General features: G+C 32.7%; 1 protein-coding gene across 2 annotated transcripts in view; it reads right to left on the reverse strand.

Moving 5' to 3' along the window:
- The window catches only part of LOC139520934 (uroporphyrinogen-III synthase-like), a 51,470-nt gene that overhangs the window by 21,605 nt on the left and 12,167 nt on the right, over positions 1–17,698 (reverse strand). For both annotated transcript variants that reach the window (XM_071314036.1, XM_071314035.1), the window contains exons 6-8: positions 16,856–16,942; positions 15,697–15,782; positions 15,002–15,091 (exon numbers count right to left, since the gene is read on the reverse strand). In XM_071314036.1, the coding sequence (XP_071170137.1) occupies positions 15,002–15,091; positions 15,697–15,782; positions 16,856–16,942 (263 nt within the window). The remainder of the gene's footprint in view (positions 1–15,001; positions 15,092–15,696; positions 15,783–16,855; positions 16,943–17,698) is intronic.

Below are 17,698 nucleotides of genomic sequence, written 5' to 3' on the forward strand. Positions count from 1 at the left end.
AGAGGTATAGGGGAGGGTTGAGATATCATAAACATGTTTAACCCCGCCGCATTTTTGCGCCTGTCCCAAGTCAGGAGCCTCTGGCCTTTGTTAGTCTTGTATTATTTTAATTTTAGTTTCTTGTGTACAATTTGGAAATAAGTATGGCGTTCATTATCACTGAACCAGTGTATATTTGTTTAGGGGCCAGCCGAAGGACGCCTCGGGGTGCGGGAATTTCTCGCTACATCGAAGACCTGTTGGTGACCTTCTGCTGTTGTTTTTTTCTATGGTCGGGTTGTTGTCTCTTTGGCACATTCCCCATTTCCATTCTCAATTCTACGATTGACAAAGGGAAGTAATTTGTTTAAAAAGTGTGTATTAATAGAATCAAATCGGTAATTGGCAAATGGACTATTGAAAATCAATAAACGAATAATAATGTCATCGGTATATATTGTTTAGGTGGTACCTAACACCTTAACTAAATCTTATTTGGCTCGTTTAATTTTCTTAAAATTTTGACAAAGTATTTACTTTGACCCTTTGACAAAAATATAATCAAAGAACTGAAAGCTCTGAGGAAAAATGACGCCACTGCCTCTAATAATGGGATATTTTTTATTCAAGTCTTGATTTTCACATACCGTAATAAGTTTAACATTGCAACATGTCTCATAAGCATATAATTGATATTCGTATATGCGGGTGTGAAGTGAAGATGACAACTGACTGTTTTTTTTTAAATACAAATGAACAGATCAAAAGTCAAGACTACCTGCATGATCTACAGTGTCCATTGACTACTGGCTGGTTTTTTTTGTGTACAAATAAATAGGTCAAGACTACCTGAATGATCTACAGTATCTTACAGAGTTATCTCCCTGTAGTGTTATGTGCCACCTTAAACGGTGCTCAGTTCATTGCACGGAAATCACAGGAGTCACCAGCTGCTGTCAGCCATATCGCTCATTTAATGTTGTTCGTTGTGGGACCCTATTAACAATTTATCAAAGGTAAAATGACTGGAGAAAACATACAAAATATTATTACATAAACCATTTTAAAATATAAAACACCACATAGCAACTTCTAATGAGGAGGAATATGATTCCTTTTGAGTTAAGAAAAACGCTTTAAATTTGAAAGTAAAAATGGACGAACTCAACCTAGTATTGTATCGATGAAGGTCACCAATAGGTCTTCAATGCAGCGAGAAACTATATATAATATTATAATTGATAAGTAAATTTTTATCAATCGTAAAAATATATAAAGCATCTAAGAACTAAATCCCTATTAAAAGAATTACAAGTCAGGCACTAGTGATTGCTACTTCAAATCATCATGGATACCGGTCAATATATATGCATTAATTTGAAGATTAAGCAAATTCGTTTATTGGCTTTTATTATTTTATGTCTTGGGCATATCATCAAGTTTGCTTTCGTGCTTCAGTACATTTTAAAATAATAAAAGCAGATGCCAAATATCAGAAAACAATTCGGTAAAGACTTGTTGATCAATCAATGTTACAATTTACAGGAGACATGTGTCGCCATGTCTGCTTGATGTATGCCAATATTAGAAAGATATTCAAAATGACTCATATAATCTGTATTGTTATAACACGTACAGTAATTGTCTGCTTCCAAGTCCAAACAAAACCTGATAGGAAAATCAAACATCTTCTAAATATAGTCCGTAATGCTGTCAATAGAGCAACTTATGTATTTTATTTTCTAAAAATACATCGCCCAAAACAAATTTTAGTGAAACTGATATTATTGAAGAAAAAAAAGTACTCATTTAACCATCGTTTATTATTGAGTATGAAGTGTATTATTCCAAAATATTAAATTTAAGCCTTAAAAATAAGCCTTTTCACATTTGATATCTAAAATGTATCAAAGTATTGTGACATTTTTCGTTTATTACATGTATCACTGGGTTTTATTATCATGGTATAATCAGATTACTTATTCTCATTAACCGTCATCAAGTAATTCCTTACAATCTATGTTTATCGCCTTCAATCAGATTGTACTTGTTAAATGTCAAATCAATCATGTTAATCAGCTGGTACCCCGTTGCTATGTTTATACAGGGGCCTCGGTTGACCTTAGCTCCGGTCTCCTGTAATATAGCTCCTGTAGAATATTTCTTTGTTTAAAGTCATTTAACCATATTATAATCAGGTTATTAGAGAGTATAAAAAGAGAGAAATAGCAATAGAGAGATATATACGATATACGGGGTGATACGATATTGTGTACGAGAGTAGTGTACGTAGGATATTTAGGATTATGTCACCGTATTGTTGAGCCTGCAGTTTAGATGTTGTAAACTTGTATAACTGTTACATGTACTTTGGATTTTGAATAACACAGTATTAATTGTTTTTTTAATCTACTTTGTGTTTATGTTAACTTGCAAGACTTCGTTCAGACTACACCAGGATCGATTTATTTATTTATGTGACCAGGATTCTCTTAATCACGCTACCAGAGATTTTTAGGGTAACCCTGTTAAGAGTATACTTGGTATTTGTCGTCCGTGTACGAGTGAAACTTAGACACCCAACAACACAGCACAAAGTTACACAAGAATACACACTTGAGTTCAAGTTGCATCAAGCAAACTAACCAACTAAACACTTTTTCGTCACAGTATTCTTAAAATATTTTCGATCCGCATATATCCATTAGAAAAGTTGCAAAACTTCAAAATTCACATATTGATTACGTGAATCGAACATGAATTATCATCACTTACATATTTGTTAAATATAACCATACAATGATTTTTGATATCCGCACCAAAGTTAAAACAATCATAAAAAAATAACAATCATCTTCTGTAAATGTGTTAGACAAAATGTTCTCTTGTGTTACTTGTAACAGTTCTCCGAATAAAGTTAAAGAAGACAAAAGCGATGATTTCCATTTTCTATTGTTAAGTTTTCAATGTAGCGTCATTTTAGCACCAGCGATATATGGACTGTAATTTGTAGTTCTCCCACTGATACAATATTCATTTACATGACGTTTTCTAATGATTTCCTGTATTTAATGGTGGCTGATGTGAAAGTTTTTAGACCAAGTGTTCTTAATGATCATCTCTTTGAAAGTTAAACAAAACAGGGTGCCACATGTGGAGAGGATCTGCTTATCCTTCCTGAGCACCTGAGATCACCCCAAGCTTTTGGTGGGGTTCGTGTTGCTAATTCTTTAGTTTTCTATGTTGTGTCATGCGTGCTATTGTTTGTTTTTTGTCTTTTTCATTTTTAGCCATAGCGTTGTCAGATTATTATGGATTAATGAGTTTGACTGTCAATTTGATATCTTTCGTCCCCCCCCCCGTTTTTTTAAAGAAACGTCATCGTGTTTGTAAACTCATTCGTCATAGCTTTTTGTAAAATCTTCAATCTCCAAAGGCAATTTGTCACAAGAGGTTTACTTGCCATGAGCAAAATGACGTGTATACCTACAAGACGAGCAGGATCTGCTTTTACTTTTTCAGCATTTGAGTTAACCAAAGTTCTAGTGGTGTTTGTCAGAGTCCTAAGTGTTCTGTGTACCGTTTTTCGTTTTTGTTTGTCTCCCATTGGGGAAAATATTTAGCCATTTACGAATTAATATCATACAAATAAACGATGATAAAATGTGTAAAAGCATGCAAACAGGAGTTTGGGATAAGGATAAATTCTGGTGGACAGTTTTTTATTATATTTATTCCTCGTCTCAAATCAGATTAAAACCGGATTGTAGATCAAACCTACTGAAAATCAAAGATTGTTTGATGTAAAAGGTGAAATCACAAAAATGCTATCCTCCTGAGTTAAATTCAAAACGGAAAGTCCTTAATCAAATGCCGAAATCAAAAGCTCAAACACATCAAAGAAATGAATAACAACTAGGGTAATAAGTTAATAACCTTTCAAGATATATTTCTATAATATGGTAGTATGAGCATTATACTTATTCTTTGCACCAACTGACACAGTGGACAGTTACGTAATTTGTTCTTTAAATTCTAAACAAAATACATTATAAAGATTTATCAGCAGTAAATAAAGGATACATATCTGACAAAACAAAGAAACATTATATAATAATGTAAAAGAATCAGATAATTCATTTGTAAAACAACTTAAAAGGCTACCAGTTTATTCTCATCTTTTCCTTATCCTTTTACAAATGATGTAGTATAAGTGCAAACGTTCTTAACCAAGATTCTCATATCACATTTTGAAATGAAGAATGTAAATTCAAAATTGATTTACCGAATGCAATAAGTAACAGTAAATTGTGGAAATTTAAAAAGCAGAAATTTTTTTAACAAACTAGTTTCACTTACTTTTTTTTTATTATTATATACCGTTTCAGTCTATGTTATTTGGCATTTATATATTCAGCCGCATCACTGATGAGTAGTTTCCTGACAAAACGCTCGTACAAAGGTTGATTCCTGGTATCTAACAGAGACATATAATACATTATAGATATGTCTCTGATTATATGTCTCTGTATCTAAACAGCAGTTTATTTGTGTATTTCTTTTCGAGACTGCAAATCGATGCCCATTATTGGGAAAGATGTTTTTACACAAAGTGCACCCTAACGCTCTGACAAAACGACAAAAAATAGACTGCATGTTTAAGAGCAATCTTGTTACACCCTTACATGTTGCAGTTGGCGTATTTGACCCAAAATGGACATTATAGTTTTCGTTACAATAACTGTGAGTCATGATCTTATGGATTACAAAAATAATTAACAGTAATATTTTTTAGAATCCAGCTATGGCATAATGATAACTAAATAGGGCTATTTTGAACGAAATTTTTTAAAGTTTCAAATGAAATGCAAGTTTTGTAGCCATTGAATTGAAAGTTGATAGATTTTTAATACTTTCAGATTTTCAAATAAATGGTGCCTAAAAAATAGCCTTATAATGAACCTACTCATTTTAAAACTTATGTAATTACTCCTTCGGGTAAAGCTTTAATATTTAAAGAGAATTATGCTTTATTCAGGGATTAATATAGTTTTTCGTGACTACAACTTTATATTTCGGCTGTACCAATTATATTTTAAGGGTACCTCCAGAAACTAGTTTAAAGCGTTAAAAATATGTATAAACCTCATACAAGAAATTGACAATTGGAATATGCAAATAATGATAAGGTTATTTGGTATCTATCGTTCAAATACATTGATTCAAATATTATTGAAATGTCTATTACAGCTACTGACAAACAATTCTAATTTATTTCGAGCAATTGTTTATAATTCAATTTATAAACAATTGCTCGAATAACTGGACTATAAAATTATAATAAAAGGCGTAAATTATCTGTAGAAAGAAAAATAACCAAAAAACGAGGTCCAAGAAAAATTTGAAACGGAAAGTCCCCATGCAAATGGCAAAATTAAAAGATCAAACACGTCAAACGAATGGATTACAACGGTCGTTCTCCTGACTTGGTCAAGCTTTTTTTGTGTGTAGAATATGGTGTTTTAGAACTGGTTTTATAGCTAGCTAAACCTCTCACAAGTATGACAGTTGCATACAATTCTAATATATTGACAACGATGTTTGAAAAAAACAAACAGACATTATCGTTAAAAAAGTAAAAAAAATACAGGTACAGAGGTCAGTCATCATTGTGTTAATCTTAATCAGTTTAAAAAAACAGGCAAATATGTCAACCAAGGTAAACAATCAAATGCTTTGCAGAGCTCGGCCGGATAAGACCACAGATGTCGACCCCTGAACAGTTGGTGCAAGTTTGGACACAATATTCAAGTTTGATACTGTCTGCATTTGAATTTTGGTCAAATTTTTTACATTATTTAGGTTTCTGACACTAAAGATATGTGGTGAAAGATCTTAAAAATTTAAAATTGGTTAAAATATTTGTATCAATTTTCAATTGAAGATATTTTGCTATTGCCCAATACTGTGATATTGCAAATACTGTGAAATAGAAGATTTCTTTCTATTGCACAATACTGTGCAATTGAAGATTTTTTTATATTGTGCAATACTGTGCTATTTGATATTTGTTGCTATTGCGCAATACTGTGCAATTGAAGATAATTTTGCTATCACCATATACTGTGCAATTGAAGATTTCATGATATTGCGCAATATTGTGCTATTGCACAATACTTTGCAATTGACAATTTCTTGCTATTGGGCAATACTATGCAATTGAAGATTTCTTGCTGTTGGGCAATACTATGCAATTGAACATTTCTTGCTATTGCACAATATTAAAAAAATTAAGGAAATTAAAAACAATAAATTAGGATAAAATGCCCCCATTTTTTGGGAACCCCCTTAGAGTTATACCTCCAAACTCAATCCCATCGTTCCCTTAGTTGTATGGTACCTTGCAGTACAATTTCAGAGGGATCCATACATTAAAACGCAAATTATTGTCTGAAAACTAGAAAAATACTTGTTTTTGGCCCCTAATTCGTGAACGTTTAACTCAATTACACCCAAATTCAATCCCAGCATTCCCTTTGTCATATGGAACCTTGTGGTACAAATTCGATCCATACAATTACACAAGTTATTGTATGGAAACTAAAAAAAATGCTTGTTGTTGGACCCTAATTCCAAAACTGTTGGGACCATAACTTCCAAAATCAATCCAAACCTTCCTTTTGTGGTTATAAACCTTGTGTTTAAATTTCATATATTTCTATATACTTATACTTATTGTCCAGAAACTAAATGTCTTCGGAAGACGATATGATACCAATATATGATGGCATATAAGGCATATAGACAAAACACATAAGCAAAATCGAAAGACAAATATACAAAAATTTACCATAGCACAATATAACAAAGACAGGATGTATAAGTACCGAGCCACATAAAATGGATATTGCCAAAAGGTAGTCTAAACAGTTAAAGGAATAATTTACAAAGACAAATAAAAGAATACTTTAACACATCATAAAGTTTAATAAACAACGTCAGTACCTAGAATCTATCCTTCAAGACTCTTGTGTATTATTTGTGACTTTAATACACAATATTTATCAACAAGGTCTTGGTATCTTTCGATGAACTTTTTTAGAAAAAGGATGACATGTTCTTTGAAATCCCACTGGTTCGTCAACTCTCTGCTGGGACACTGATGATGTTTTACAAAGGCTGAGTAGCAGCTGCAAGCTCTTGAATACCGAATGGTTTTGTAAATGTATATAGTTATCAAAGGTACCAGGATTATAATTTAGTACGCCAGACGCGCGTTTCGTCTACATAAGACTCATCAGTGACGCTCATATCAAAATATTAATTAAGCCAAACAAATAAAATGTTGAAAAGGAAATTGGGATCCAAAATTCCAAAAAGTTGTGCCAAATACTGCTAAGGTAATCTATGCCTGGTATAAGAAAATCCTTAGTTTTTCAAAAAATTCAAAGTTTTATAAACAGGAAGTTTGTATAAAATGACCACATTAATGATATTCATGTCAACACCGAAGTGTTGACTACTGGGCTGGTGATACCCTCGGGGACAAAACGTCCACCAGCAGTGGCATCGACCCAGTGGTGTAAATAGTTATCAAAGGTACCAGGATTATAATTTAGTACGCCAGACGCGCGTTTCGTCTACATAAAACTCATCAGTGACGCTCATATCAAAATATTAGTTAAGCCAAACAAGTAAAATGTTGAAAAGCAATTAGGATCCAAAATTCCAAAAAGTTGTGCCAAATACGGCTAAGGTAATCTACGCCTGGTATAAGAAAATCCTTAGTTTTTCAAAAAATTCAAAGTTTTATAAACAGGAAGTTTGTATAAAATGACCACATTAATAATATTCATGTCAACACCGAAGTGTTGACTACTGGGCTGGTGATACCCTCGGGGACGAAACGTCCACCCGCAATGGCATCGACCCAGTGATGTAAATAGTTATCAAAGGTACCAGGATTATAATTTAGTACGCCAGACGCGCGTTTCGTCTACATAAAACTCATCAGTGACGCTCATATCAAAATATTAATTAAGCCAAACAAGTAAAATGTTGAAAAGCAATTAGGATCCAAAATTCCAAAAAGTTGTGACAAATACAGCTAAGGTAATCTATGCCTGGTATAAGAAAATCCTTAGTGTTTCAAAAAATTCAAAGTTTTATAAACAGGAAGTTTGTATAAAATGACCACATTAATGATATTCATGTCAACACCGAAGTGTTGACTACTGGGCTGGTGATACCCTCGGGGACAAAACGTCCACCAGCAGTGGCATCGACCCAGTGGTGTAAATAGTTATCAAAGGTACCAGGATTATAATTTAGTACGCCAGACGCGCGTTTCGTCTACATAAGACTCATCAGTGACGCTCATATCAAAATATTAATTAAGCCAAACAAGTAAAATGTTGAAAAGCAATTAGGATCCAAAATTCCAAAAAGTTGTGCCAAATACGGCTAAGGTAATCTATGACTGGTATAAGAAAATCCTTAGTTTTTCAAAAAATTCAAAGTTTTATAAACAGGAAGTTTGTATAAAATGACCACATTAATGATATTCATGTCAACACCGAAGTGTTGACTACTGGGCTGGTGATACCCTCTAGGAAGAAACGTCCACCAGCAGTGGCATCGACCCAGTGGTGTAAATAGTTATCAAAGGTACCAGAATTATAATTTAGTACGCCAGACGCGCGTTTCGTCTACATAAGACTCATCAGTGACGCTCATATCAAAATATTAATTAAGCCAAACAAGTAAAATGTTGAAAAGCAATTAGGATCCAAAATTCCAAAAAGTTGTGCCAAATACGGCTAAGGTAATCTATGCCTGGTATAAGAAAATCCTTAGTTTTTCAAAAAATTCAAAGTTTTATAAACAGGAAGTTTGTATAAAATGACCACATTAATGATATTCATGCCAACACCGAAGTGTTGACTACTGGGCTGGTGATACCCTCGGGGACGAAACGTCCACCAGCAGTGGCATCGACCCAGTGGTGTAAATAGTTATCAAAGGTACCAGGATTATAATTTAGTACGCCAGACGCGCGTTTCGTCTACATAAGACTCATCAGTGATGCTCATATCAAAATATTAATTAAGCCAAACAAGTAAAATGTTGAAAAGCAATTAGGATCCAAAATTCCAAAAAGTTGTGCCAAATACTGCTAAGGGAATCTATGCCTGCTATAAGAAAATCCTTAGTTTTTCAAAAAATTCAAAGTTTTATAAACAGGAAGTTTGTATAAAATGACCACATTAATGATATATTCATGTCAAAACCGAAGTGTTGACTACTGAGCTGGTGATACCCTCGGGGACGAATCGTCCACCAGCAGTGGCATCGACCCAGTGGTGTAAATAGTTATCAAAGGTACCAGGATTATAATTTAGTACGCCAGACGCGCGTTTCGTCTACATAAGACTCATCATATCCCATACGCAGGTTAAGTTGGTATATTGCTACTAGGTGGGGGAAATTGATAATTTCTAAATAAAACAAGTCTCGTTTGTCACAGGATTCTCTACTCAAAACTCCAGCACAGTTACATGAGACTAAAATTGAAACACTTGTCGAGACAACTGGAAGGAAACAAGAGTTTAAGATGTCTTATTATGTGTTCCTTACTATATTGGTTTTGCTCATTGTGGGAGTTTGTACTGTTACCGATTGTTGCTTACATCTACGTCACTTGGATTTTGTTGGAGAGTTGTCTTGTTGGTAACAAGAAGTAATTGTAACAGGATGCTGTTACGAAGTCTCCCAAACAAAGTTCCCATAACTCGCCATTTATATGGTCCCATGTTCATTTGATTTGATTTTTTGTCCAATACAAGAATATATATGGCTTACGGGTGGGGATCTCCACCATTTACAAGTATTCAAATAGGAGGGGGTGGTGGTAACCCCCAGAGACTTTACCTACATTTCATTTGATTTGTTTTATTGTCCCATACAAGAATATATGTGGTTTAGGGGTGGGGATGTTGACCGTTTACAAGTTTTCAAACAAGAGGGGGTGGGGTGACCTCCTCGGGACTTCCCTTTTATTTCATTTCATTTGTTTTATTGTCCCCTACAAGAATAAATATGGTTTAGGGGTGGGGATCTGGACCATTTACAAGATAATAGCACATTCTCAAATTGAACGGGGTGGGGATGACCCCCGGGGACTTCCCTTTAATTTCATTTGATTTGTTTTATCGTACCATTCAAGAATATATATGGTTTAGGGGTGGGGATCTGGACCGTTTACAAGATAAAAGCATATTCTCAAATTGAAGGGGGTGGAGATGACCCCCCAGGGACTCCCCCTATATTTAATGTGATTTGTTTTATTGTCCTATAATCATTTCTGAAGACTGCATGTATCTATCACTTACAGTTTTTAAGTTATATTCATTTGAAAATTTTAGAAAATAAAATCCCATAGGGTTCTATAGTAAACCCCTCCCTCCTTTCTACCCCCCAAAATACCCCTTAATAGACCCCAATGCACAAACGAAACATTGATGGCTCACCTAGACATGTTAGTCTAACATATTGTAAAATCCTAAGTAAATCTGACAAGCCGTTTAGGAGAACCACTGCGGACAAGTTCATTTTTAAAGTGGCGGAAGAAGAAGAAGAGGAAGAGGAAGAATAACTAGAATTGCCATTGCAAGCAATAGCGGATGTCACCCTTCCCCCTATTGCCACTTAGCGGCAGCCATTTCAAACTTGTTTAACAGTAAATGCACAAATATGCATGGCTATTCATCTTTTTGTAAATTTTCAGTATATTCAGAGCATTTTAAAGTATTTCACATTTATACCGTTTCCATGGCAACGGCAGCCATTTTGAAAATTTCAAAGTCAAAAATCTCATCTTATCTTGTCAGTTACCAATTATATCAAATTTCATTAAGTTAAAACCATTTTGAGAATTTTTGACATTTTTGCAGTTTCCATGGCAACCGTGGACATTTTGGAAATTCCAACTTCAAAAGTCATATCTAGACTTGATAGTTAACAATCATATCAAGTTTCATCAATTTTGAAGCATTCTGAAATTTTTGCTCCTGTATCCATGGTAACATAGTAGTTCCAATGATTATCAAAATCATTCAAAACCTGTATATAGTGGACAACTATATTGCATAAAAATTTGATGATTTTAAGTTCAAGCATACCAAAGTTATTCACCAAACCCGGAAGTTTTTGGAGCATTTTGACCTTTTTGCATTGTTTCCATGGAAACGGCAGACATTTTGGAAATTCCAACGCCAAATTCCACATCCATCAAAGTTGCTCATCGTTATACTAAAGTTTCAAAAAAATTGGAGCATTTCCATATTTTTGAAATTTTTGGTGTAGTTGCCATGGCAACATAGCAGTTCCAAAATGTGCCAAAATCATCCAAAAACAGTATATAGAGGGCACCTACATTGTATTAAAATCTAAAGATTTTAAGCTTAAGCATTCTCAAATAATTCAAGGAACTCCAAAATTATATTTTTTCACCATTTTTCCGTTTCCATGGTGATGGCAGCCATTTTTTAGTTCCAAAGTTGCACAGACTCTGGGGAGTCAGGGTTCCTTGTTATAGTGCACCATCATTCTGATTGGTACTTTTGGTTCTGAGAAAGCGGGCGGACAAAATTAGGTGGAAGTATAATAATAATAATAATACAGAAAAAGAAACAGAGGAAAAGCAATATGTCACCCGACATTGTCGATCGGGTGACATAATAAAAATAATAAGAACTGACCAAAAACAATAAGTCTCCAAACTTTGTTTGGGAGACTTAATTACACTTCATCTCTTGTTCTATAAGGTATTTATAACCAACTCTCTCTGAAATTTAATGCAACTGTCATACAAGTGTGCTGTTTAGCTAGCTATAATCCATAATTTTCTACATAAGAAAATTCCTGTACCAAGTCAGGAATATGACAGTTGTTATCCATTCGTTTGATCTGTTTGAGCTTTTGATTGGTCATTTGTGTATGGACTCTTCGTTTAGATTATTCCTCAGTGTTAGGTGTTTTTGTCATTTTACTTTTTCCATATACATTTCAGTTAGCCCATGGAAGTATTCCATTACTTAATATTAATAGGGTCTCACATATAACATTACAAAAGAGGTACACATGATTGGTATGTGTCCTGAAACATACCAAGATTTATATTTGTGCACAGGGGCGTAGCTAGAAAGAAACAATATGCAAGCAACTACCGCCTTGCGGAGCGAGGCAAAATTTTTTGGGACCTTTTTATGCAGGAAAATGTTTTTTTTTCGGTTTTTGGTCATAGGACAGTTGAAAGAGGAGCTTCATGTAGATAGGACTTATAAACAATTTATAAATGTAAAACTATTCATAAAGCTTCTGAATAGAGTAAATCATGGTTAATTGAAAACATAAACTACACATTTTTCTGATACAGAATTTACTCAAAATTGTCCAAAATCTGCTCTTCGAGTCTAGGCAGAAACGAGCTTCTCTATTCATTTGTCAATATTCACACTGCAATCCCGATAAATATGCAGTAATGCTAGCGATGATAACCTGTCATTGTTCATTGTTGATCGTACATTTGATTTGAACAGACGTAGTACACTGATAGATCTCCACGGTAACACTCGCGAGATGTTATAAACCAGTGTACGTGTTCGCCATCGAGCGACCTCCCAATTGAATTCGTCAAAATTACATACCAGGTCAGTTTCGTATGTCTCAGACAATGTTGAGATTTGTTCGTTTGTTATATTTCCTACAACACGAGGAAGCAGATACGGCACAAAGAAGCGATTTTCTGATAATACCAGATGCGACTCCACTCTCCAGTTCCATTATCATATGGTCTATAAACGCAAAATATAATGAGACTTTCCAAAACTGTTTTGGCGTGTTTGCAGGATGAGTGGCTCTGGTAGTCCGTCGAACACATCGCCGTGGCATAATTTCAACGATATCGAAGGGTTCAGATAAATCTAATGCCGATTGGTACATCTCATTCCAAACAGATAAACCGTACTCTGTAAAATGTGCACCGAAACTACACGTATTAGACTGAGTATAACAAATTCAAATCTTGTGAAAGATACAAGTTATTGTCCGATTTTGTCATGCATGATCTCCAATAAAACTTCTATTTTGAAACCAAATGCCGTTATTTAATGACATTTCATCAATTAAAAAAGTGACAACATATGTGTTTCCTTTAAAATTTCCTTTATAAATTTTTAATTTTGCAATAATTTTTTTGCATGCCGAACCGATGTGCACGCAACTGCGTGTTAGCGTATAGGGAGCTACGCGCCTGGTGCATAAGGAAATATATATCAAATAACATTTGGATTATCAGTCCCTCAGGTTATATATTTAGAACAAACCTTTCTAAAACATTTTTTTTTTTATAAATTTTTTCATTATCAAAAAGATTCCCTCCAGCAAAGTGGTCTTAAAAGATGTATTTGGCTAGCATCCTAGTGGTCATATCGCTCTTCAGCTGTTTCAGTTCTTAAACTTTTTTTGCTTTCAAATATTCAGCTTTGAGATTTTCTGATGACACTAAATCCAGAAAAGTGCTTTGGACGCAAGAAATTTATAAAAGTGTTGTTTTAATTTATTGCTAGGATTAGAACAAACTTATTTCATTTCTTTATGCCAATGATATTTATATTACATTTAATCAAATCTGTTCAATTATTCATATACATATACATACAAATGTAAAAGACATTTGTGTTTCAAAGAGGGACGAAAGATACCAGAGACAGTCAAACTCATAAATCGAAAATAAACTGACAACGCCTGGCTAAAAATGAAAGAAGACAACCAAAAAAACAATTAATAGAACACATGACACAACATAGAAAACTAAAGAATAAGCAACACGAACCCCATTAATGCTCATCTTATCATTTTTGAACATAGAGAACTTTCTAATAGTGAAAGAGAAATAACTCTATTCAAAATAATGAACAAACTACATTGTATATTTGTGTAATCCTAATAATTGATTTAAGTTACAGCAAGGTAGGAATTTAAACAGAAATTTCAAATTATCTCAGTCTCACCCAACAGAAAATATTAGAACCTATATACGGGAGAAATCTTATTTCATGTCTATTGCATGCCACAGATGGAAAAAATGGTTATTTTACATTATTTAAAGACTATCTGAAACATTTGTCCATTCAATAATATCGAGGGTAATCACATTTTAACATTGTTTACCAGTTATCGTTACCTGCAATTTTATTCACTTAATGGAGATATTACATAAAATCTACATACTCCTGATTTCTTCATTTGTAAAAACTCTTTCTTGTTTTGATCGTATAATTATTGGAAAATGTTGAATTTTCTGTGCATTGCATGTATCATAGGAAGATTTGCATGACGCTATGATGTCGTCATTGCTTTATGCCATACCAATACATGTATCTAACCTTTATTCTTTAAATTATCATGCTTTTGGAGGGACACTTCTTGTTTGGTCTCTTTTAACAAAGCCAATAAATTTTAGCATCTTATGTAGATGAAATACACTTACAAATAATAAGCATGGTATCTTTGATAAGTAATTATAAAGTAAGAAAGCTATGAGAAATTATAAGTCTCTAATACAGCTCTTCATTTATTAAATATCTACTAACACAGTTATTTGACATCTCTTATGTTAATTATGTTAATTACTACACAGACCTGATCATACATTATCAGTCTAGTCTTGCAGACTTAAACCAAAGTTTTCAAAGTGACGAAACTATTTGTTACCATACAGTAGGCAATATCAATTATTACCATGTGAAAGAATTCCTTTTTTTAAAACAGATCATGTACAATTGCACCAACTGCAATTTTACCAATTATTCAGAGAAAGAAGTTTAAATATCGCAGAAAATAACTTGTCTTGATACTTTGCAGACTGGAAGCATGCAAAACAACCAAAGAATCAAGCTTCATGCAATAACACCTAATTAGTATCTTGAGTGTTTTCGTCAATTACTTGTTAAAAGCCTACCTTTGATGATTTCAATATCTCTAACAGATTATTCTTCTTTAAGGCCTGAACTCCAGATGGACTAAAGAACACTACTGCAAATGGTTTACCCTACAAACAAACAAAAGTGCATCTTAGTTATGGTATATAAGGAATAGAAAAAGTAAACTAATTTAAAATTGTCTTTATCAAGATGCATTTGTTTTAAAATCATTTAAGAATCTAGAGTAAAACTGAAAAATTAAGGCCACTGTTAATAGCAAACTATATCATACATCATTGACAATCAGCTATGTCTCACCTGCTTTACACCAAAATGAAAAGACAACCTTGCACACTATATTTAGAGACCTATAAACCTCATAAAATAATAAACTTTGAAAAATATAACTTTCAAAGTATTTCATATTCTCAACCCATTTAGAATATCAAAAAATGTTATAATGTCAAAACCAATGGACTATATGGATGTATGGTAATACCTCCAAACTTCTTTTGCAATACTATACCTTCTATAAGCAACCAATTATATAGTGTTCTTCTTTTAAACTGTTTGTGTGTTAGCATTTTGTCTTTTGATTCATTGTGTTGTTTAATTGATATTAACATGTTGTATTTGAAGGATTTTGTAAGTTTTTTGTCTAATAAACTTATTAAATTTTGCAGTCTTATTATTTTAATCTTTTTTACCTGATCATATTCATACAACAACTTACATATTTTTCAACCAATTGTTTAACTTCATATGTAATATCATCTCTATGTACGGTCTTATAAACATTTAGTTCCTCTACTGGTATCCCTTAAATAAAACAAGTCACATATGTAATATCATCTCTATGTACAGTCTCATAAACATTTAGTTCCTCTACTGGTATCCCTTAAATAAAACAAGTCACATATGTAATATCATCTCTATGTACAGTCTCATAAACATTTAGTTCCTCTACTGGTATCCCTTAAATAAAACAAGTCACATATGTAATATCATCTCTATGTACAGTCTCATAAACATTTAGTTCCTCTACTGGTATCCCTAAAACATAACAAGTCACATTAGTAATGTCATCTCTATGTACTGTCTCATACACATTTGTTCCTTTTCTTGTATATCCTTTAAACATAACATAACCTCTAACATATTTAGTTCCTCTACTGGTCTCCCGAAAACATTTCAAGTCACATAGGCAATATACAAAAAGACTGCATCAAGATTATTATACAATTATAGCCTTTGTATGAGGTCGATACAAGGATATATTGACCTAAAAGAAGTATATTGACTGAGGACGAAGTCTGAGGTCGATATACTTCTTTGGGTCAATGTATCCTGTATTGACCTCATACAAAGGCTGTATTTGTTATATTATTAATTTCCAACCATATTTATATCAAAATGGTCATTTGATTTTGTTGGAATTTTATAGATATCACATTGTCCATTGTCTCTTACACAAAAACAACATGTTAGTTGTTATTTCATTTACTTTTTTATTTGTTACATCTTAAGAATTTGAAGATTTTTTTCTTCAAATAATCGATCATAGGTATTTTTATATAAAACTTTTAACAATATCAGGAAATGCATTTCATGACGTCACTAAGTATATCTGCTTTTTCGTGTTTAAAAAGAAATAAAAGGAATCAATTTTTTTTGTCATCTTTATTTTAATAATGTATATCTCTCATGAGGCATTACCAATTTACAGAATTATTTAACAGTGATTTCTATTCCCATGTCGTTATTTCAGGAATATGATATTTTTAAAACTTGTATGATTAAATTTAACAAATAAATAAATCAACAAACATCTTATATAGATCAGTTTACAATATATATATACAGAATAATAATCAAACTTATATCTTCAGTACCTTTAGAACATAGTCTTTCTATAATGGTATCTTTTCTGATATTACTACAAGGAAATAAAATTGTCCGCTCTTCTGATTCATCCCTTTCTGATATAAACGGTACAACAATTATAAAAAGACATTTTAAACATATCAAGCTTCATCTTATCATAAAATGTGATTTACTATATACAAAACAGTTTATTTAAATAATTTCATTCATACAAAAAACAATATTGAAATCCATTCACTACTCTTTAGCAAAAATATGAAAGCTGTCAAATAATCATTCTTTTGAAATAAAAACAATAAAAACAACAAAAAACACCATAACATGTTTATTCATTATACACAAAGTGTATCTTTTAATGCAGAAAACCTGTAATTTTTTAAATCCATCATAGAATGTAACAGGGTTAACATGTTTCCATACAGTATTAAGATATAGCCTGAGATCATGATATTTGCTATGCATAGGATCTATGGGTCAAATAAAATTATCATGTTTTGGTGAAATCAGGAAACATGCACACAGTCAGTCCCTATCTTCAACTAGTCATTTACTCAGTTTTAACCCTTTTCTGTTACATAATATATACTTAATGTTGGAAATTGAGAATGCATATAGAAAAGGATATAGTTCCTAACATTTTCTACTTTAATTTCATGACAAAACCATTTTCCAATGTAATAAAAAGAATAACTAGTCAAAGAATTCAAATATTGAAAAATATTGAAAAATACTCATGCGCTATGTACATTCATGAATTAATGTGTTGTTCGGTCACGTGTTGAATATTTTTCTCTATTTGAATTCTTCGATTAGTTAATCTATAAATATTACAATTATTTCATAAATTTAGT

The sequence above is a fragment of the Mytilus edulis genome, chromosome 4 (genome assembly GCF_963676685.1).
Source record: "Mytilus edulis chromosome 4, xbMytEdul2.2, whole genome shotgun sequence".
Taxonomy (NCBI): Eukaryota; Metazoa; Mollusca; class Bivalvia; order Mytilida; family Mytilidae; genus Mytilus; species Mytilus edulis.